The 23,356-nt window shown below is 42.0% G+C and overlaps 1 protein-coding gene across 1 annotated transcript in view; it reads left to right on the top strand.

Moving 5' to 3' along the window:
• Window positions 1-20,654, top strand: part of ITGAM (integrin subunit alpha M) — a gene marked incomplete at its 5' end in the record, with an annotated part of 48,405 nt that extends 27,751 nt beyond the window's left edge. Inside the window, 18 exons of the mRNA XM_080830587.1 lie at window positions 6,033-6,173; window positions 6,267-6,476; window positions 9,638-9,768; window positions 9,863-10,026; window positions 11,702-11,856; window positions 11,953-12,084; window positions 12,285-12,358; window positions 12,589-12,730; window positions 12,826-12,948; window positions 14,833-14,912; window positions 15,184-15,267; window positions 15,583-15,658; window positions 17,732-17,839; window positions 18,048-18,131; window positions 18,285-18,398; window positions 18,484-18,585; window positions 19,028-19,138; window positions 19,570-20,654. Coding sequence (XP_080686713.1) covers window positions 6,033-6,173; window positions 6,267-6,476; window positions 9,638-9,768; window positions 9,863-10,026; window positions 11,702-11,856; window positions 11,953-12,084; window positions 12,285-12,358; window positions 12,589-12,730; window positions 12,826-12,948; window positions 14,833-14,912; window positions 15,184-15,267; window positions 15,583-15,658; window positions 17,732-17,839; window positions 18,048-18,131; window positions 18,285-18,398; window positions 18,484-18,585; window positions 19,028-19,138; window positions 19,570-19,641 — 2,103 coding nt within the window. The 3' untranslated portion in view covers window positions 19,642-20,654. The remainder of the gene's footprint in view (window positions 1-6,032; window positions 6,174-6,266; window positions 6,477-9,637; window positions 9,769-9,862; window positions 10,027-11,701; window positions 11,857-11,952; window positions 12,085-12,284; window positions 12,359-12,588; window positions 12,731-12,825; window positions 12,949-14,832; window positions 14,913-15,183; window positions 15,268-15,582; window positions 15,659-17,731; window positions 17,840-18,047; window positions 18,132-18,284; window positions 18,399-18,483; window positions 18,586-19,027; window positions 19,139-19,569) is intronic.
• Between the last annotated feature and the right edge of the window lie 2,702 nt (window positions 20,655-23,356).

Genomic DNA, 23,356 nt, shown 5'->3' with positions numbered 1-23,356 from the left:
TTCAATTTAACCAGTCTGACTGGTGTGAAGTGGTGTCTCATTGTGGTTTTGATTTGTATTTCCCTGATGCCCAGTGATGTAGAGCATTTTTTCATGTGTCTGTTGACCATTTGTATGTCTTCTTTGGAGAAATGTCTGTTGATGTCTACTTTGGCAGTGATTTCTTAGCTATAACACCAGAAGCACAAGTCACCAAAGAAAAAATAGATAAATTTGACCTCATCCTATGGAAAACTTTTAAGCATCAAAGGGCAATATCAAAATGAAAAGAATGGAAGACACTATTTATAAAATCATATATCTGATAAAGATCTGGTATTTAAAATATATAAAGAACCCTTACAGCTCAGCAATAAAAAAGACAGATGATGTAATTGAAAAATGGGCATAGGATTTGAATAGAGATTTCTCTGAAATATACAAATATATACAAATGGCCAATAGGCACATGAAAAGAAGTTCAACATTATTAGTTATTAGGGAAATGCAAATCAAAACCACAATAGAGGGGCAACTGGGTGGCTTAGTTGGTTAAGTGTCTGCCTTTGACTTGGGTCATGATCCCGGAGTCCTGGGATCAAGCCCCACATGGAGCTCCCTTTCCCTTTGCTACCCCCCTTGCTTGTGCTCTCTCTCTCTTTCTCCCAAATAAATAAATAAATAAATATTTAAAAAAAACCCCAAACCACAATAGAGGTACTACTAGAATGGCTATTTAAAGAAATGAAAAATAACAAGTATTGGTGAGGATGTGGAAAAACTGGAGCCTTCATACATCGTTGGTGGGAATGTTTCAAATAAAAAATCAATGTACATAGCACCCTTGTTCATAACAGTCAAAAAGTGGAAAGAAACTAAATGTTCATCAGCTTATGAAGAGATAAACAAAATGTGGTGTACCTTTACAATAAAATATTATTTAGTCATAAGAAAGATGAACTGTTTATACATGTCACCTGGATAAAACTTGAAAACTTTATGCTAAGTGACAATAACCAGTAACAAAAGGCCACATATTGTATGATTTTATCTACCTGAAATGTCCAGATTAGACAAATCTATAGAACTGGAGAGTAGAGTAATAGCTGCCAGGGAATAGAGGAAAGAAGAAATTGGATTTACTGCTAATAGATACAGGGTTTCTTTCTGGGGTGATGAAAATTTCTGGAATTAGTGGAGATAGTTACATAACAATATAACAATATAAAAATTGTTTATATACTAAAAACAACTGAACTTTATACTTTGAAATGGTGAATTTTATGTTATGTAAGCTTTATCTAAATTAAAAAAGACTATTTTGAGACAAAGAGCAGTCAATGAAACTCACCATAACAGACTAGAGAAGAAAAAACCATAATAATCTTAATAGATGCAGATAAAGGATTTGACAAAATACAACATTTGTGGTGTTTAGCTCTCAGCAAACTTGGAACTAAAAGAACTTACATAACCTGAAAAAGAGCTCTTATTAAAAAAAAGTCCAAGGGAACCTCAGTGGCTCAGTTTGTTAAGCATCTGCCTTCAGCTCAGGGTATGATTTCAGAGTCCTGGGATTGATGCCCACTTCAGGCTCCCTGCTGAGCAGGGAGTCTGGTTCTCCCTCTCCCTCTGCCTCCTCCCTCCACCTACTCACACACACACACACACACACACACACACACACTCTCTCTCTCTCTCTAATTAATAAATAAACAAAACCTAAAAAAAGTCCAGCTAACATCACACTAAAAAATAGAACTTCCCCCCCTAAAATTGGAAATAAAAGAAGAATATTCACTTTCATAAAGAAAGGATGAAAAAGAACAGAACAGAAAAGAAAAAGAATATAAAATAAAATAAGATGAAACCAGAGGGAGACAAACCATAAATGACTCTTTTAAAATTTTTTTGAATTTTATTTTAATTTTTCAATGTTCAGTGTGAACAAAGATTCATTGTTTATGCACCACACCCATTGCTCCATGCAATACGTGCTCTCCTTAATACCCACCACTAGACTCACCCATCCTCCACCCCCTCTCTCCCAAAACCCTCAATTTGTTTTTCAGAGTCCACAGTCTCTCATGCTTTGTCTCCCCCTCTAATTTTCCCCAATTTACTTTTCCTTTCCTTCTCCTAATGTTCTCCGCGTTATTCCTTATGCTCTGCAAGTGAAACCATAGGATAACTGACTGTCTCGGCTTGACTGATTTCACTCAGAATTATCTCCAGTCCCATCCATGTTGATACAAAAGTTGGGTGGGTATTCATCCTTTCTGATGGTGGTGTAATATTCCATTGTATATATGGACCATATCTTCTTTATTCTTTGGTCTGTTGAAGGGCATCTTCACTCTTTCCACAGTTTGGTAATTGTGGCCATTGATGCTATGAACATTGTGGTACAGATGGCCCTTCTTTTCACTACATCTGTATCTTTGTGGTAAATACCCGGTAGTGCATAACAAATAACATGGAGGACATGGGGAGACGGAGAGGAGAAGGGAGTTGAGGGAAATTGGAAGGGGAGGTGAACCATGAGAGACTATGGACTCTGAAAAACAACCTGAAGGTTTTGAAGGGGCGGGGGGTGGGAGGTTGGGGGAGCCAGGTGGTGGGTATTAGGGAGGGCATGGATTGCATGGAGCACTGGGTGTGGTGCAAAAACAATGAATACTGTTACACTGAAAATATATAAAATAAATAAAAAATATATAATAAAGACATAAATATTTAAAAAAAAATACCCAGTAGTGCAATTGCAGGGCCATAGGGAAGCTCTATTTTTAATTTTTTTGAGGACTTTCCACACTGTTTTCCAAAGTGGTTGTGCCAACTTGCATTCCCACCAACAGTGTAAGAGGATTCCCCTTTCGGAGACATGTCTTGAAGTTGCTGTGGCTGATGTCGAAGAGGTTACTGCCTATGTTCTCCTCTAGGATTTTGATTGATTCCTGTCTCACGTTGAAGTCTTTCATCCATTTTGAGTTACTTTGTTTATGGTGTAAGAGAATGGTCGAGTTTCATTCTTCTATACATAGCTGTCCAGTGAAGACATACAAATGGTTAGCAGATACATGAAGAAATGCTGATCATTAGCCATCAGGGAAACTCAAATCAAAGCCACATTAGGATACCACCTGACACCAGTTAGAATGGCCAAAATTAGCAAGACAGTAAACAACAAGTGTTGGAGAGGATGTGGAGAAAGGGGAACCCTCTTACACTGTTGGTGGGAATGCAAGTTGGTGCAGCCACTTTGGAAAACAGTGTGGAGATTCCTTAAGAAATTAAAAATAGAGCTACCCTATGACCCTGCAATTGCACTACTGGGTATTTACCTCAAAGAGACAGTTGTAGAGAAAAGAAGGGCCATCTATACCCCAATGTTCATAGCAGCAATGGCCACAGTCGCCAAACTGTGGAAAGAGTGAAGATGCTTTTCAAAAGATGAAAGGATAAAGAAGATATGGTCCATATATACAATGGGATATTACACCTCCATGAGAAAGGATGAACACCCAACTTTTCTATCAACATGGATGGGGCTGGAGGAGATTATGCTGAGTGAAATCAGTCAAGCAGAGACAGTCAATTATCACATGGTTTCACTTGTGGAGCGTAAGGAATAACATGGAGGATATTAGGAGAAGGAAAGGAAAAGTGAATTGGGGGAAATTGGAGGAGGAGACAAAGCATGAGAGACTGTGGACTCTGAGAAACAAACTGAGCATTTTAGAGGGGGAGGGGAATAGGGGATAGGTGAACCTGGTGGTGAGTGTTAAGGAGGGCATGTATTGCATGGAGCACTGGGTGTTGTACATAAACAATGAATCTTGGAACACTGCATCAAAAAGTTATGATGTATTTTATGGTGACTAACATAACATAATTAAAAAAAAGATATGCTTAAGAGAATGAACAGACAAGCTACAGATTGGGAGAAAATATTTGCCAATTTTCCTTCTTTTTTAAATTATGTAGCTGACAAAAGACTTATATCCAGAATATATAAAAGATTCTCAAAAACTCAACACTAAGAAATTAAACAATCCAATTAAGAAGTAAGCTAAATTTTTTTTTTTTTAGTATATGTGCTGCCAAAGTGAGCACAAGCTAAATATTTTTTTAAAGATTTTATTTATTTGTCAGAGAGTAAGAGAGAGCACAAGCAGGGGAAGCAAAAAAGGAAGGGGAAGAAGCAGGCTCCCCACGGAGCAAGGAACCTGATGTGGAACTTGATCCCAGGACCCTGGGATCATGACCTGAGCCGAAGGCAGACGCTTAACTGACTGAGCCACCCAGGCATCCCAGTAAGCTAAATATTTTAATAGACACTTCACCAAAGAAGATACAGAGATGGCAAGTAAGCACATGAAGACATCCTCCATGTCATTAATCATTACAAAAAAGCAAATTAAAATGACTATTAGATACTATCACATAGCTATTAGAATGATTAATAGAAGGTAGTAAACTGGCAATATCAAGTGCTGACAAGGATGTGCAACAACTAAAATTCTCATACATTTCTGTCTGAATGAAAAATGGCATGCCTACTTTGGAAACTATTTGTCAATATCTTACAAAGTTTAATATGCTGTTACCATACCGACAATCTCACTTTGAGGTGTTTACTTAGGAAAAACAATAACAGATGTTCACATGAAAACCTGTATGTGAATGTTTCCAGTGGCTCTATTCATAATTGCTAAAAATGAGAAGCAGACCAAGTGTCACTCAACTGGGGAATGAATAAACAAACTGTGGTACATCCATATAACGGAATATCAGAAATATTGGAAATAAAAAGGAATGGACTACTTATATATGTAACAACCTGACTGAATCTTAAATGCATTACTCTGGGTGAAAGGAGCCAGACATGAAAGGCTACATACTATATAATTCCATTCATACAACATTTTGGAAAAGGAAAAACTTTAGGGACAGAAAACAGATCAGTGGTTGCCAGAGGTTGGTGTTGGAGGGAAGAGGTTGATTGCATTAGAACATGGAATATTTTGGGAGTGATGAAACTTATATCTTGATCATTGGTGGTGGTTACATTACTTTATGCATTTGTCAAAACTTACAAAACTGTACTAAAGAGGCTGAATTTTATTGTACATAAATTACACCCTAATCAACTTGACCTAAAGACAAAAAATCCTACTGACTTTAGGTTAAAGCTTAAATGCCTTTATTGGGCAATGAGTGAGGCCTTCATCAATGGTGTGTGGTGCAGAAATCAGATTGTATTGACTCATGTCTTGACTTCTCCTGCACTTTTCCTTCCTGGAACTTGCCCCACTTTGAAATTGCTAAATACATCTCCCTGTTTGTCTCCTGCTCCATGGAGAGCCCTGGAAAGCACCGTGTTTCCACTACCCAGTCTCACACTCAGCAAAGAGCAAAACTTTGTAAATGAATGAATGAATGAATGAATGACTAAATGGATGAATCTTGTGGGTGAATTCTACAGATTGAACATATTTTTGTTTTTTGGAACTTTAAAAATTAAAAATTATTTTAAAAGACAGACAATACTGCTCAATACCATGTAAAAAAAAATTGCTGTAGCAAGTTATTTTTAACTTAAGCCAGTTGATTCCTTACTAGCCAGACTGTCAACATTGAAGATATTCTGTATTCTCTCCTAGGCTTTTCTGTGTAGTTTCCAATTCAACTTCTTTTTTTTTTGTTTGTTTTTTTTGTTTGTTTTTTTTTAATTTAAATTTTTTATTTTAATAAACATATAATGTATTTTTATCCCCAGGGGTACAGGGTAGTTTCCAATTCAACTTCTTTGCTGTACTAATCATCTCCCTAGAACACCATTGTTGGTAAATACTCAGCCTCTTCCCATCAACTCTCTAATATTTTCCTCTAGCTGGCAGTACATTCAAATGAGAATTTGAATCATAAAGAAAATCACATCTGCTTCCAAGTCCTTTCCCCAGCTGGTATGATTTTTTCCTCACAGGGAGAAAACACTCACACATTGATTTTGGTGGCAAGAGATGTGATCCTGGGTTCATCTCTTTCAGATTGGCTCCTACTTTGGGTCCTCCCTCTGCTCTGTGGATATTGACAAAGATGGCAACTCGGACCTGGTCCTCATCGGGGCCCCCCATTACTATGAGCAGACAAGGGGAGGCCAGGTGTCTGTGTGCCCCTTGCCTCGGGGGGTAAGTGGCTCCTAGAGCCTGGGCTGGGTGTGGCCTGGGTGTGGAGTTGAGGAATTGCCTGGGTTGGGACTTGACATTCTTTTTATTCAACAGAGGGCTAAGTGGCAGTGTGGGGCTATTCTCCGCGGGGAGCTGGGCCACCCTTGGGGCCGCTTTGGGGCAGCCATGACAGTACTGGGGGATGTGAATGGGGACAAACTGACAGACGTGGCCATCGGGGCCCCAGGAGAGCAGGAGAATGAGGGTGCCGTCTACCTATTTCATGGAACCTCAGGACTGGGCATCAGTCTGTCCCACAGCCAGGTAAGGTCGGGTCACTGTCTCCATTATGTCAGTAGCCTCTTTGTTGATCTGTCCCTTTCTCATTCAGCATCCCCATGGCTGCCAGATCCATTCTCCCAATACTACTATTCAGAACCTTTAAAAGTAATAACACATTTTATGGAAATTCTTGCCACAACTATAGGAGGCACATGGGACATCATCACCCCCACTTTATAGATTAGATGAGGAGATTAAAGCTCAGAGGTTGTACCTGGCCAGCTGGAAGTGTTGGGATGTAGGCATTGTTTTCTTCTGAATCTCAGTCAGTCTTGGTAGGAGACCAATAGTCCTGGTCTGCTCAGATCTGTCCTGGTTTTAGTACTGAAAGTAAGAAGGATCTTGCTCTTAGTTTAATGCTCTGCTCTTGCTCTCTTGAAATTATTAATTTTTGAACAAGGTGTTCTGCACTTTTATTTTTTTGGGGGCACTGGATCCTGCAAATTATGTAGCCCATCTTGGTAGTTGGTCACTTGAAATTTTGGTTGCCACAACTGGTTTCCTCTCTGAAATACCTCCCTGTTACCTTCTAGATGGAGTCTACTATTTAGAGGGACTCACCACTGCCAGCTGAGGCCATCTGCTCTTCCACCCTTGGGTCTCTGGCTTTTTTCCAGCTTCACATTTTTCTTAAGTGTTTTTCCTTTCAGTCTCTCCATAGCTCCTGCCAAATCTCTCATGCCAGAAGTGCAATCCTATCAACACAATGAAATTACCTGAAGGATTTAAAAAAAACACAGATGCTTAGGCCCTGCTAGTATGGGTTCTAATTTAATTAGTCTGGAGTTGGTGCTCCAGGTATCAATAGAGATTTCCAGCATTTCATTTAGAAAATTTTCAAATTTACAGCAAAGTTGAAGGAATTGTACAATGAACACCCGTATATTTACAACCTAGAATCTACAGTTAACATTGACCACTTATGTTATCACACATCCATTCTTTGAGTCACCCTATTTCTGTCCATCCCTGAGTCTATCCTGTTTTTTAATGCATTTCCAAGTAAGTTACATGCCCTTAACTACTTAAGTAGTTAACTAGAATTCACTAGTTAGAATATCTAGTTGGATATTCTAGTTAAATATATCTAGTTAGAATATCACTAATTAGAATTCAATATTTACTGACTGTTGTTTGTTTTTTTTTTTGGAGCCCCTGTTTTTTTTTAATTTTTTTATTTTAATAAACATATAATGTATTTTTATCCCCAGGGGTACAGGTCTGTGAATCGTCAGGTTTACACATTTCACAGCACTCATCATAGCCCATACCCTCCCCAATGTCCTGACTGTTGTTTTTAAGATAACATTTATAGATAGGAGATGCACAAATCCTTTGCCATTCAATGATTTTGACAAATGCATACATCTGTCAAGACATAGAACATAATCACCACTCCAGGAAGTTCTCTTCTGCCACTATCTGGTCAATTTCTGACACTGTTCTATTCCAAAGGAAATCACTGTTCTGATTATTTTCCACCATAGATTAGTTTTACCCATTCTAGAACTTCATATAAATAGAATAGTATACCATATAGTTCCAGTATTTTACTTATTTATTAAATTTATTTATTTTTTATTAAAAGTTTTATATCTTTATTATTTTATTAATTGTGTCTTTAATTTTTTATTTAACTTCTAGTTAGTTAACATACAGTACAATATTGGTCTCAGGAATAGAATTCAGTGATTCATCACTTACATGCAACACCCACTCTAGTATTTTAAAGATATTTGTTAGTGGCTGCCAGGGCTAAGAACCACTGCCTTACTTCTCTCTGCATCATGGAGCCTCTTTCCACCATTGTGTGACTCTTATAATTAGGCCTTTTTTCACTTACACCTGTTACTTCTCTGTGTATATGGGGTGTGAAGGCTCTAGTTTTACTTTATCTTCAAAAAAGATCATTCTGTCCTTTTCTGCTGTTCTACTGTCCTATCCTGTTCCACTGTGTTTTGTCTTGCCTTTTCTCTATGGTTAGGGATGAGGGTGGTCAGTGTTTGGATAAGTAAGCATGCTGTGGCTTTCCCAACTACTTAATTTTACATTATACTTAATTACAAAACAAAACTTCCTCCCAACAGAATACCATAAATTTTTCTCAAAAAACTCCGAGGCATAATGTACATTCAGTAAACACACAAATCTTAAGTGATGAATTTTTACGTATCAGTGAAGCTGAGTAAGCACCATCTCGATTAAGACTTAGCACATTCCCAGTAACTCATGCTTCCTCATCTTTCATTTTAGTTGACAAAGTCACTTTTTAAAAAACTGAGGTAAAATATACATGACATAAAATTTACCATCTTAACCATTTTTCAGGTGTGCAATTCAGTGGTATTAAATGCATGACAAAAATCACTTTTAAAATTTCCTTTAGATTTATTTGGCTGTTATTCAGAGTGTTTTTTTTTAATTTAAATTTAGTTAGTCAACATATAGTACATCATTAGTTTCAGATTTAGTGTTCAATAATTCATCAGTTGCACATTACACCCAGTGCCCTCTTTAATGTTACAGTGATATTCTTGCACATAGATTAAAGAGTTAAAAGAGTTAAAATTATTCTTAAAGTATCGTTATGAAAAATAACAATCACCACACTCACACAGTGACTTTCTCTTTATTTTCTCTTCTCTTGAAACTTCTTGAAGCTCTTTCAATGATTCTCCATAATTCTCAATGACATGATGATTTTTTTGCTTCTTCATTATTGTTTTAACATTGACTTCCCATTATGGGAGGTGAGGACTGAGCTTGCTTTCAGAGAACTTGCCACCTCTGACCTTTTGCCCTCTTGCTCCACTTCTTAGATGAGAATTTTCTAAGATCAATATTCAGTGTTTGCATTATCCTGACCATGTGAAAAGATTCAGCTTAGTCAAATAGCATGCTGTGTCACTTCTTTCCTGTAAAACTTTGTTTTTCTTGGAAAACCTAGGTAATTGATAGAAATTTTGGGTGTCATCTCAAGGCTGTGGTCTAAAGCTGAATAATGCCTTAATTTCCTTGAGAAGCTGTAGGAGATGTGACCGAAGTGGAGCCCAGACAATATGTCCTGGAGTCACTCTGGGAAATTGAATCACACACTTTCCTATTCTTTCCCACTCCCTTTCTCTCCCCCTTTCTACCCTCAGAGGATCCAAGGCTCCCAGGTCTCCCCCAGGCTCCAGTATTTTGGTCAGTCACTAAGTGGGGGCCAGGACCTCACAATGGATGGACTGGTAGACCTGGCCATAGGGGCCCAAGGCCATGTGATGCTGCTCAGGTGAGAACTTCTTTTAGAGCACACCAAATATCTTCTCTTTAAGAAATGGCTTTATTGCCTGAAGGCCCCGGATGGCCCTCTGGTGTCCCCACAGATCCCAGCCTGTGCTGCGTCTTGAGGTGACCATGGAGTTCACACCCAAGGAAGTGGCAAGAAATGTGTTTGAGTGTCATGAAAAGGTGGAGAAAGGCCAGACTGCTGGAGAGGTCAGAGTTTGCCTCCATGTTCGCAAGAACACACGGGACCGACTAAGAGTAGGTGAGGCTGGGTAGGTAAGTCTGAAAGGGTTAAATGACTAGAGACATTGATGGGTGGACCACTCCAGTCTTTCCAGCCTTCTGTCAGTTTAGAGCAAACTTCCAGACAGGTTTTGGCAGGCTTTTATAAGCTTGGCTGAAGTGAATAGGCACTTCTCTGGCTGGGTGGAGAGCCCTAGCAAACCCTACCAAAAAGTGATTATGTGGTACTCCCTTACTCTCTCAGTTCTCCAGAGAAGCAATGGCCCCACACCTGTGAACTAACCAGGATTTTTTTTAAGCTCAAGAGATGATTCATTTAAATGGGAGTTTGGGTTGATGAAGCTAAACACAAATTCACAAAACATTCAGACATGCATTTTTTCACAACTAACTTCACTTTCTCCTTATCTCTATTCTGAAAAAGTAGCATTGTGCTTGGTGTGGAGGAATAGTAACAGTGGCACTAGGGAGAAATGGGAAGGAAATAAAATTAGGTTTCTAGCAGTAATCTTACTGGGCTGAGAAGATAGCAGTTTGGGGCAGCCAGCATGGCAAGACACTGAAAGCAAAATGTTGGAGAGTAGAGAATTGCATAGAAGGTGCAATATAAATTCCTCTGAAGTCATTGGCTGACTTCTTAAGCCATGTATGTCTAGGTCAGTACTCTAAGAAACTCAGTAGAAGATAGCAGCTAAAGAGTTGAGTAGAAGTTGAGCTCTCCAGTGCTGGGGAGACAGAAATGTGAGAGAGATATTGGTAAGCAACTTGGTCTTTCTATTGGAACAATGCCTATTCAGACCAGCAACCAAGAGAAACAGTAGATAATAGAAATAGACTGATAGGTGATTCAGGAATTAGAGTTATTAGGAATTTAAAAATAACTACAGTGAATATCTTCAAGAAAAAAGAGGAAGTGGCAAAGTTTAGAAAAGACCTGGAATTCATAAAAGAGAGTAAAATGGAAATCTAGCACTGAAAAATACAGAGACTGAAATTAAGAGCTCAATAAATACATTTAATAGGTTAGAAACAGAACAGAGAATTGGTGAACTGGAAAATAAATCAATTGAAAATATTTAGATTAACACATGGAGAGAAAAAAGGATGAAAAATAGAGAAAAATCACAAGACATATGGAACACAGTGAAAAATTTAATAAACATATAATTAGAATTCCAAACAGAAGAAAGAAAGAGAATAAGAAAGAAGCAACAAAATAGTGGTAACACATTTTCTAAAACTGATGAAAGACATCAAGATTCTCTGCCAAATCAAAGAAGGATAAATATAAAGGAAACCATACCATAGTATATTACACCAATGTGTAAGACATAATATATTGTACCATACCAAAGCACAAACTTCTGAAGACCAAAGTAAAGAAAAAGGTTGAGAGTTTCCAGGAAAATATCCTTAATATTTTAGTATGTAACAGAATAACTGCCATTTATTGAGCACTTGCTATGTAGCAGGCATTGTGCTAAATGCTTTATGGACACTATTTCATTTAATTTTCACCATGAAGAAGGTACAGTCATTATTCTCAAATTAAAAATAAGGAATGGAGATTCAAAGAGGTCATATAACATGCCAAAAGTTATATGGTTGGAGAGCAATAGATCTGGACCTCAAACTCATGCATGTTTGACTCCAAAGCTGGCCTCCTTACCACCATGATGCCCTGCCCCCCTCAGGAGAGATCCAGAGCATCGTCACATATGACCTGGCTCTGGACCCAAGTCTCCCACATCCCCGAGTTGTCTTTGATGAGACAAAGAACAACACACGCAGACAGACAAGGATCTTGACGCTGAATCAAGAATGTGAAACCCTAAAGCTACTGCTAGTGGTGAGCAAGAGATGGCCACACTTCTGGGTCTTTCAAGCATGGGGTGGGCTTGGGAAGCTGAGAAAGGCAGACCCTTAAACCCCTGTTATCTCTCAGTATTGTGTAGAGGACTCAGTGACCCCCATCATCCTGCACTTCAACTTCTCTCTGGTGGGGAAGCCTTTGCCCTCATTCAAGAACCTCCAGCCATTGCTGGCTGTGGATGCTCAGAGACACTTCACAGCTTTGGTGAGTCCTCAACTTGTGGTCCTGCAGGGGCATGGAAGGGACCAGAGGCCAAGATCACTGAAGCACATTTTATTTCATTTCACGTAATTTTATTTCAACAATTTGTTTTATTGTTTCATTTCACTCTTTCCTTTCATCATATATATATATATATATATATATATATATATATATATTTTTTTTTTTTTTTTTTTTGGTAGTTTCCCTTTGAGCAGAATTGTGGCAGTGACGGCATCTGCCATGATGACCTCAGCATCACCTTCACTTTTACAGGGTGAGTTTCTTTTCCTCACTGCTACCTGCAAATCTGCACTACAACCAGGTGCTTTGTTCTTCTCCTGGCCTGTAAGGGAGCCTGGCACAGAGCAGCTGCTTCAGAGGTGTTTGTGTGGTTGCCCCATCCACTGTCTTCTCTCTCCAAGCATCTGTGCCTCCTTCCCACCAGGGCAGACTTGCCACATGGAAGCCCTCAGCATCTCATGGCCTGGTTTATTCTTCCCACAGCCTGGACACCCTGGTGGTGGGTGGTCTTCGAGACTTCAACGTGACACTGACTGTGAGAAACCAGGGTGAGGACTCCTACAGAACTCAGGTCACCATCTTCTACCCTCCTGGCTTGTCCTATCGGAGGGTGTCAGTGGCCCAGGTAACCAAATCCTTCTCAGGCTCTGTTTGACTTTATTTCCCCTGTCTCTACAGTGGGTGCTTGACATCGCTACCTCTGTCTCCCTTGCCTTCCAGAAGCAGCTCTCATGGCGACGTTGGCGCTTGATTTGTGAGTCTGATGACTCCACCAATGGGCCTGAGGGCTTGAAGAACAGCAGCTGCAGCATAAACCACCCCATCTTCCCAAACTCCTCAGAGGTCAGGCTGCTGTTCTCCTCTCTTTTCCTCTTTTGTTTTCTCCTGAATTCTTCTCTCTCTCTTTTTGACTCTTTTTTTTGAAAGGTAGTTTTATTAAGATATAATTGAATTCACCCATCTCAGGCACACAGTTCAATGGCTTCACAGAGTTAATACATTCATTGCCATGATCGATTTTAGAATTTTTTTTTACCTCAAGAAAAGATCCTGCTCTCCTTAGCCATCAGCTCCAGTCCTGTCATTTCTCCAAGCTCTAGGCAGCCAGTAATTTGTTTTCTGTGTCTAGCTTCACCTATTCTGGACATTTTGTGTAAATGGGTTTATACAGTATGTGGCTATGTTTTCAAGGACCATCCATGTTTGCAGCATGTATCAATACTTCATTTCTTTTTACTGCTGGATAGCAGTCTGATATATGGATACACCACATTTTTAAAAAATTTCTTTTCAGCGTAACAGAATTCATTGTTTATGTACTACACCCAGTGCTCCATGCAATCTGTGCCCTCCCTAATACCCACCACCTGGTTCCCCCAACCTCCCACCCCCTGCCCCTTCAAAACCCTCAGATTGTTTTTCAGAGTCCATAGTCTCTCATGGTTCATCTCCCCTTCCAATTTCCCTCAACTCCCTTCTCCTCTCCATCTCCCTGTGTCCTCCATGTTGTTTGTTATGCTCCACAAATAAGTGAAACCATATGATAATGGACTCTGTCTGCTTGACTTATTTCACTCAGCATAATCTCTTCCAGTCCCGTCCATGTTGCTACAAAAGTTGGGTATTCATCCTTTCTGATGGAGGCATAATACGCCATAGTGTATATGGATGCACCACATTTTAAAAATTAACATGCAATGTATTATTTATTTCAGGGGTACAGGTCTGTGAATCAGCAGTCTTACACAATTCACAGCACTCACCATAGCACATACCCTCCCCAGTGTCCATCACCCAGCCGCCCAATCCCTCTCTGCTGCCAGCAGCCCTCAGTTTGTTTCCTGAGATTAAGAATCCTTTAGGTTTTCTCCCTTCCCAGTCCCATCTTGTTTCACTTTTCCCTCCCTTCCCCCCAAGAACCCCCACCCCTGCCTCTCAAATTCCTCATATCAGAGAGATCATATGATGATTGTCTTTCTCTGATTGACTTATTTTGCTTAGCATAATACCCTTTAGTTCCATCCATGTCATTGAAAATGGCAATATTTCATTTTTTTCCCCAAGCGATTTTTTTTCTTTTTTTTCTTTAATTTTTAAAATTTAAAAATAATACATGTATATATGTATACATGTGTATATATGTATATACATGTATATACATATGTATGTATACATATACAGATACATATATGAATACTATGCAGCCATCAAAAAATGAAATCTCTCTGGAACACTGAAAAATAAAATAGGTATATACATATGTATACAGATATGTATATGAATACTATATTTATATATGTAAATATACATATTCATATATGTATAGATACACATATATGAATACTATGCAGCCATCAAAAAATGAAATCTTTCTGGAATATATATATATCTAGATATATATATGGAGATATATATGAATGGATAAATATGGATATTTATGTATCTATATATATGTATGTGTATATATATATATCCATATCTTTTTTATCCATTCATCTGTTGATAGACATCTAGGTTCTTTCCATTGTTTGGCTATTGTGGACATTGCTGTTACAAACATTTGGGTGCACATGCCCCTTCAGATCCTACATTTGTATCTTTAGGGTAAATACCCAGTAGTGCAATTGCTGGATGATGTACCACATTTTATTTATTCATTCTTTAGTTGATAGACATTTGGGTTATTTCTTCTATTCTTTTCACTATCTCTCTTTTTTCTAACTCCAGGTCACTTTTACTATCACATTTGGTGTGGAATCTGATGCTTCCTTTGGAAACAGACTACTCCTCAAGGCCAATGTGACCAGGTAGGCTGTGCTCAGTTTCCCCACTTTGAGGTCCCAAACCCCTCCCCAGTGTGGACCACTGCCCTCTCCCCACTGGTTCTCCCTTCAGTTTATTCATTCATTCATTCATTCATTCATTCAATAAATACCAACTGAGCACCCACCATATACCAGGCATTGTACTCAGTGCTGTTGGTGTGACAGCATGGATAAGACATCTGTGGTTCCTGCCCTTACAGAGATTATAATTTAGTAGAAAAGATATACAAGAAAGCTGTCTGTTTCCTTTTAGTGAGAACAACACGACTAGGACCAACAAAACTGAATTCCAGCTGGAGCTGCCTGTGAAATACACTGTCTTCGTGGTAGTCACCAGGTGCTGGCTTCTAGGGCTTTAGCCCTGCCTTTACCACTGGGCCAAACATGGCCCATTGTGTATTTGTGTGTGTGTGTGTGTGTGTCTAGCATATGTGTGCATGGGTGTGTATTTGTGCATGTGTGTGCATGGCCCAAGCTAGCACATTCTGTGTGTCTGACACATATGGCCCCCTATACACCATCCCACTGGAACCCTCTCAGGGCAGCATTACCCTTGTGTCTGTTTATTCCCTAACACACTTAGCCCAAGACCTCCTCTCAGGACACATTTGAAGTCCTGACACCTCCTTTACTTTCTTCTTTCTCCCATCAGCCATGAGGTCTCGACTAAATATCTCAACTTCACAGCTGCAGAGAAGACCAGCCACATTATAGAGCATAAGTATGAGGTGGGTAGTTGAGAGGGAGGCCAGGGAGGGAAATCAATGTGATGGGAATGTGGTAATGGGAAATAATGATGGGAGACATGCATCAGATGCTTACTACATGCTGGGCTCTGTTCCAGGCTCACTTTCATTCTGTACATACCCAGGACTGTGTGCACATGTGTACACACAGAAACACACAGACACACAGACACACACACAAACTCATTTTATCATTACAATGATTCTCTGGGGATCCCCCAGCAGGATGCAAATGACTGTGGGAGGGTAACACCTCGTGTTCTTGTCAGCTTTCATCACAACCTCTTCTCGGGGCCTGAACCTGCCCAGGCCACCCAAGAAGACTGGGAGGAAAGCTAGGGGAGGCGATGGTGGCCGGAGAGGAAGTCCAGCGTGCACTGGGGTAGCAAGGCACACCAGCGCACTTTCTTTTGTGAGCACATCGGGCCTGCTGCCCGAGCGTCCATTGTGGGCACCCTGGTTCAGGGGGCTTTGTAGATGAAATATGTCACCAGCGAAGCTGACTCCCTGCCCTTGAGGAGCACGCAGTTTAAATTGGGAGCCACAAAGTAAGAGCTGCTCCCTGTGACTTGAATAGACAAGAGTGGGAACTCATTTATGTAATTACTGGATGTGCCCCCAAGTGTCCAGGATAGCCACTGGCACAAAGTAGTCTCTCAAGAAGTATTTGAATGAATGAAAAATGAACAGACACGCACAGTAACAAAGAGACATTCTCCATCCTCAATGCTGAGCTGGGTGGGGTGCTGAGCTCCCAGCCCACCGGACTCCTGCTTGCATCCTTCCCTCCCACACCTCCTTTCATGGGTTTCCAAGGGAGGCTGCGTTTACCTTAGCTTGATGTCTGAAGCACACACAATTTGAGGCTCCCCTTCGAATTCACACCCCACTTTCTGCGGTTCGGGTGCATGTTACACATCCCTTCGGCGTATTTGTGCCACTGTTGTTATTTTTTAAGCAGAGCTAGGCCTGGTGTTTGTAGGAATGGGTTACATAGACAAGCATCAATGGGGACTGCCTCAGGGGATCCGATAATCCCTTCGTGGAACCCCATCTTGTGGAAAGCTGGGGGGGGGTGGGGTTACCAGCCCCGCAGTCCAGCATTTTGGTTCAGGGCTAGGAGCTGATCTGTCTGTGGGAAATTTGTCCACAGGGGTTGGTCCACATCAGGAATCAGTCCTTGCCTGGCCAGATGAAGAAACTCCAAACACAGTAGTTATGAAAGGGAACGGTGTGTTTTTGTTTTGCTCTCCCTTCGAACTGGAGCTAAGGAAACTTGCTGAGCCCATCTGCACCTGTGGCTGTGTGTGTGTACCTGTGCAGGGGCGAGATGAGGGGAGCACAGGCTCTGCCCACAGCCGACCACAGTACTGCTTGGCCTCAGTCCTCTTCCAGGAAGTGGTCATACCTCATCTAATCTAGAAGATGTGTGCTGAGCACCCACTATGCACCGGGCCCCTTGGCAGATTGGGTGACCCAGGAGGAAGAGCTAGTATGTGCCTTGGCCACTGGCAAAGCCACCGCCCCCCCTTTCCCAACCTGCCCCCAGCCCAAGGAGAAAATCCCAGCTCCCTTGCCTCCAGCCTGGATTCTGCAGTCCGAATCTCTAGAAGGAGTCTATTTTGGGTTCAGCACACATGGATGGATGGCACTTATTCAGGGTTAGAACTGAACAGTTAGAACTGTTTCTGTTTGAGTTTCATACAAGAAACCTGGATCTCTCCAGGGTGTCCCGGGGTCTTTTCCCAGCCCCATCATTATCTCCAGTTCATAGATGGAACAAATAAGGCTCAGAGAGGTTAACAGAACATAGCCATGGTCTCACCACTAGTAGTGGAAGAGCCACTACTTAGTACCAGCCTGTCTGGCTTTCAAATGTGTGTTTAACCCCTACACTCTTTTGCCTCCCAGAAAGTATCAAGAGGCAGGCTGCTTGGGACTGTGAGGCCTTATTAGGTGTACTGGGCTGTCATGAGTGGGGAGGCTGACTCTGGTTGCTGGTGGGAGCAGAAAGGACAGAGTGCTGATATCCACCGCCCTCCTCCCACTGTGCAGTTCAACAACTTGGGGCAGAGGAGCCTCCCCATCAGTGTGGTCTTCTGGGTGCCTACCAAGCTGAACCAGGTCACTGTGTGGGACAACCCCCAAGTCACCTTTTCCAAGGTAAGTCTAGCTGGACTTGAGGAGTGACCCAACTCCGACCACCACAGCCCCAGTCTTTCCTAAAATCTCTGTTTTTGTTTTTGTTTTTTTTTGTTGGATTTTGGAGCCATTTTGACCCTCTCCTGGACCTTGGCCATTTCAGTCTCCTTGATGGTGGATCCATGAGCCCTTATTTTCTGCCCTTCTCACAGTGTCTCTCTTTCCTTAGAACCTTTCCAGCACTTGCCACACCAAGGAGTGGGAACCCCCTCTCTCTGATTTCCTGGTGGAGCTTAAGAAGACTCCAGTTGTGGTAAGAATAAACCTAACCCAGCTTTAGGGACATGTGCAGACTCAGCACTGTTCCTTTATTTGTGCTGAGTACCATCTGCCAACAGTGTGGACTGGGTGCATGGATATTTTCTGTATCCAGCTTAGTCATTCCCGCCTTCTGCTCCCTCCCCAGAACTGTTCCATCGCTGTCTGCCAGAGAATCCAGTGTGACATCTTGTCCTTTAGCATCCAGGAAAAAGTCAATATCACCCTCCAAGGCAAGCTCTCATTTGACTGGTATATCAAGGTATGTGAGGGCCAAGGCTCAGCTGGGCACAGACATGATACTTCAGGGGTCCACAGGTCCAACACCCATCCTCTCTCTTCCACAGACTTCAACAAACTACATTCAGGTTGTGAGCACAGCAGAGGTCTTGTTTAATGATTCGAAGTTTGCCATCCTCCCAGGACAGGAGGCATTTCTGAGGGCCCAGGTATTTTTCTCTGACCCAGAGGGACTATTGGAGGGAGGAGGGGAAGCTGGGCTTGTGGCAATCTCTAGGTAAAGCAATAGAGTGAGATAAAGGAGGAGGAGGAGAAGGAGGAGAAGGAGGAGGAGTGAGGGGGCGCCTGGGTGGTTCAATGGGTTAAAGCCTCTGCCTTCAGCTCAGGTCATGATCCTGGGATAGAGCCCCACATTGGGCTCTCTGCTTGGCAGGGAACCTGCTTCCTTCCCCCTCACCCTCTGCCTGCTGTGCTGTTTACTTGTGATATATCTCTCTCTTTGTCAAATAAGTAAATAAAATCTTTTTTTAAAAAGGAGGAGTGAGGATACAGGGAGGGGCTAGTCATTGGGTTCAGGGAGTGCACAAGTTCTGACGGGGGAACCCCTAGAAATCTGAAGTTCATCATCACCTCTCTCTCCCTCTGCCACAGACAGAAACCAAAGTGGAGCCAACTGAAGTGCACAACCCTTTACCACTTATAGTGGGCAGTTCAGTGGGGGGGTTTGTGCTTCTGGCCCTCATCACTGCTGGAATGTACAAGGTATCCCCCTTTCCTGTCTGCTCCCCTCTCCCTCACTGCTTCTTACTCAGCAGCTCATTACTGGCTTTGACTCCTACCAAGTCACAGAGTCTGTTTCTTCAGCTATAAAATGAGAGTGTCAATACCATTTTGTGAAGGTAATTGGGTATTAACACTATATATGTAGTACACTTAGAATGGTCCCTGGTATAGAATGACCACTATATAGGTATTAATTTTCCCTTCTCCTTCTGTATTTTATTTCTTTTCTATCTTTCCTGTCTCTAACATTAACGCCTCTCTTTCCCTTCCCCATTTCCCCCAGGTGTCTTTGCAGTCTGTCACATTTTTCTTTGTGCCTCCTGATCTCTCTGTCTCCCCTCCTGGTTTGCATGGCCTTCACCACTTCCCTGGCTTTGCTGGTCCTTACTCCTTTGTCTCTGCTTCGGCAGCTCGGCTTCTTCAAACGGCGGTACAAGGATATGATGAGTGAAGCTGGTCCCAGTGCTGCCCAGCCCCAGTAGCAGCTCCTTCCCCATCGAATGGCCTCTCCTGCAGGAAGTAAGACATTGGTTAGACCTACAGTGCAAGTCCTCAGGCTATTGGACAGATTCATGTATTAGGGGAGTGGGGTGGTAGCAACTCATTCAGGAAAGAACAGCTTGGATTTCCATTCATGTGTGTATATGTTTGTTCAAGTGTGTGTACAAGCATATGCATGAGTTGTATGCATGACTCAGATGTCTCTTGGAAGGGGATGAGTGCTTTCAGTACAACCTCTCAGGAAGAAGGGAATTGCTTGAGATTCCTTACGTGTGGGTGAAGGTGCCATTGGACCTTCCTCCTGACAGAGGTGATGGCAGCTTTTGTGGGTGAACATAAAGGGAAATGCAACAGATTCTGATCCTGCTAAAGGAAGAGAAACCTCCTTTCATGGGCAAGGACATAGACCTGCAGGAACCTGTGCAGTTGGGTGGAGACCACACTGGAAGAATCATGGTGGAGTCAGGATCTGGTCAGCCACCAGGAGCCTGTTCACCCATTCCACACTTGAGCTATATAAGGTCCAAGGAGCAGTGGTGCACCTCCCTTTATCTATGCATTTACTTACTATTTTAATGTTATTTTTATTTTTTGGATAGATAAACCCATCAATTACAAAGATCAAAAGATGTGCAAGCATTTGTGGTGAAGTTTCCCTTCATTCTGGTCCCCACAGCCATTCAGGTCCCTCCTAAGGGGCTGTCAAGGTTGTGTGTATTTTGGGGTCTCCTTCACAAAGATTCTAGGCATATGCAAACACATACACAAATACAATCTTCGTACACAAATGATAACATGTTATTTATACTGTTCTGCATCTTGCTTTATTCATTAATATAGCTCAGATGTTTTATATCGAGACATAAACATTTTTTCATTCTTTTATACAGCTGCATAGTGTCCCTTTGTGTGGGTGGGTCATAATGTATTTAAACGGTTTCCTTTTGATATTCCCAACCTCTAGCAAATAAAAACAATGGTGAATTAATAAATTGAACATGTTATTTTTGCATATGTATAATTTATAGGTTATGTTCTCGGAAGTTTGAGTTCTCCCAGAAGTAAACCCATTATAAGAATTTGAGTGAAAGAAGTTTATTTAAGAGTGTCCCCAAGAAATAGGGGAGGGATGTGAGCTGGGAAGGAAAGTACTTTTAAGAGACACCACTGTGTATCCCTTGAGAGTAACCTCATTGGGAGTTCTGGGAGACAGTAGAATGTAAACCTCAGCATTGTCCCACTTGAAGACAGAAGGAACTGGAGTATGTCTATGGTTGGCCCTTGAACGATGCTGGGATTAGGGGCACTGATCCCTCATGCCATTGTAAATCCATGTATTTGACTCCCCAAGAACATAATTACTAAGCCTTACTGATAACATAAACAAACACCTAATTTGCATATTGTGTTTATTATGTATTCTTACAATAAAGCTCGAGAAAAGAAAATGTCATTAAGAAAATCATAAGGATAGGGGCACCTGGGTGGCTCAGTGGGTTAAGCCTCTGCCTTCGGCTCAGGTCATGATCTCAGGGTCCTGGGATCGAGCCCCGCATGGGGCTCTCTGCTCAGCGGGGAACCTGCTTCCCCCTCTCTGCCTGTCTCTCAGCCTACTTGTGGTCTCTCTCATTCAGTCAAATAAATAAAATCTTAAAAAAAAAGAAAATCATAAGGAGAGAGGGGGCAAGATGGCAGAGAAGTAGGAGGCACTGTTTCAACCAGTCCCCTAAAGTGAGCTGATTATCTACCAAAGCACTCTGATCACCCATGAAATCTGCCTCAGATTAGAATTATACACTTCTGGATCTCTATGGGGGCAGAAGACTCCAGTGGACAGATAAAGCAGAGTGGGAACATCGGACTGATATCAGAAGATAAACAAAAGGGGGAGGGAGCCACCAGAAGCGACCCATTGGAAAGTAATACCCAATACAAGAGTGCCCTGTGATTGGGGACTAGCATTAACTTGGAGTCTGGTTAAAAGCACTCAAAAAGCTTTTTATCTTGATGAAAAGCTTCTGCACAGCAAAAGAAACAGTCATCAAAACAAAGAGGCAACCCACGGAATGGGAGAAGATATTTGCAAATGACAGTACAGATAAAAGGTTGATATCCAGGATCTATAAAGAACTCCTCAAACTCAACACACACAAAACAGAAAATCATATTAAAAAATGGGCAGAAGATATGAACAGACACTTCTCCAAGGAAGACATACAAATGGCTACCAGACACATGAAAAAATGTTCATCATCACTAGCCATCAGGGAGATTCAAATCAAAACCACATTGAGATACCACCTTACACCAGTTAGAATGGCCAAAATTAGCAAGACAGGAAACATCGTGTGTTGGAGAGGATGTGGAGAAAGGGGAACCCTCTTACACTGTTGGTGGGAATGCAAACTGGTGCAGCCACTTTGGAGAACAGTGTGGAGATTCCTCAGGAAATTAAAAATAGATCTTCCCTATGACCCTGCAATTGCACTGCTGGGTATTTACCCCAAAGATACAGATGTAGTGAAAAGAAGGGCCATCTGTACCCCAATGTTTATAGCAGCAATGGCCACGGTCGCCAAACTGTGGAAAGAACCAAGATGCCCTTCGACGGATGAATGGATAAGGAAGATGTGGTCCATATACACTATGGAGTATTATGCCTCCATCAGAAAGGACGAATACCCAACTTTTGTAGCAACATGGACAGGACTGGAAGAGATTATGCTGAGTGAAATAAGTCAAACAGAGAAAGTCAAGTATCATATGGTTTCACTTATTGGTGGAGCATAACAGATAATATAGAGGACAAGGGTAGATGGAGAGGAGAAGGGAGTTGAGGGAAATTGGAAAGGGAGGTGAACCATGAGAGACTATGGACTCTGAAAAACAACCTGAGGGTTTTGAAGGGGCGGGGTGGGAGGGTGGGGGAACCAGGTGGTGGGTATTAGGGAGGGCACAGATTGCATGGAGCACTGGCTGTGGTGAAAAAACTATGAATACTGTTACGCTGAAAATAAATAAAAAATTGGAAAAAAAAAAGCACTCAAAAAGATTAAAAGATCTTAAGGGGAAATTGGTGGAACTGGGCAGTTAGGGACATGGCTTAAGCCCATGGACCCCGGACAGCTACCGCTGGTGCTGTACCAGAGAGAGTGCGGCAAAGAAGCCAGGCCTTGGTCCCTGAGCTGCTGGTGCCCATGAGAGCATCTGGGTGGCAGCGTGCATGAGAGAGTCTGGTGTGGACGCCAGCTGGTGCGCTCTAGAACCACAGCTTTTTGCATTCTGCACTCATGCTGCACGACTGGGGTCTAAGTCACACTCCACACCCTCCCCTGAGAGAGGTCTGTGCAGGCGTTAGTCAGTGTTCTCTAGGGCCGGTGAGAGTCCGGATGCTCCCAGCCTGGGCCAGCATGAAAATCTCAGTGTGCTGTCTTTGGTTGGGACCTCTCCAGTGGTCTGGACCTGCCCAGACAGCCATGGTGGAGGCAGCCACTGGAAGCCAGCTCTCTGGACTAGTTAGTACTTCTCGTGGTTTTGGTAGCACCAGGGTGGAAGCAGAAGCTCCTGTGATCCCTGAGACTTGGCTGGGGTCGTGCTCTGCCGGTGGGAGGTGGCAGAGGGGGAATTTATGTGCTCTGGAGCACCCAGAGGGGAACAGACTGAGGCTTCTCTGTGAGACGGAAGTCTCAGCAAACT

The sequence above is a fragment of the Martes martes genome (genome assembly GCF_963455335.1).
Source record: "Martes martes genome assembly, chromosome: 18".
Taxonomy (NCBI): Eukaryota; Metazoa; Chordata; class Mammalia; order Carnivora; family Mustelidae; genus Martes; species Martes martes.
This window is presented reverse-complemented; position numbering and strand designations above follow the sequence as displayed.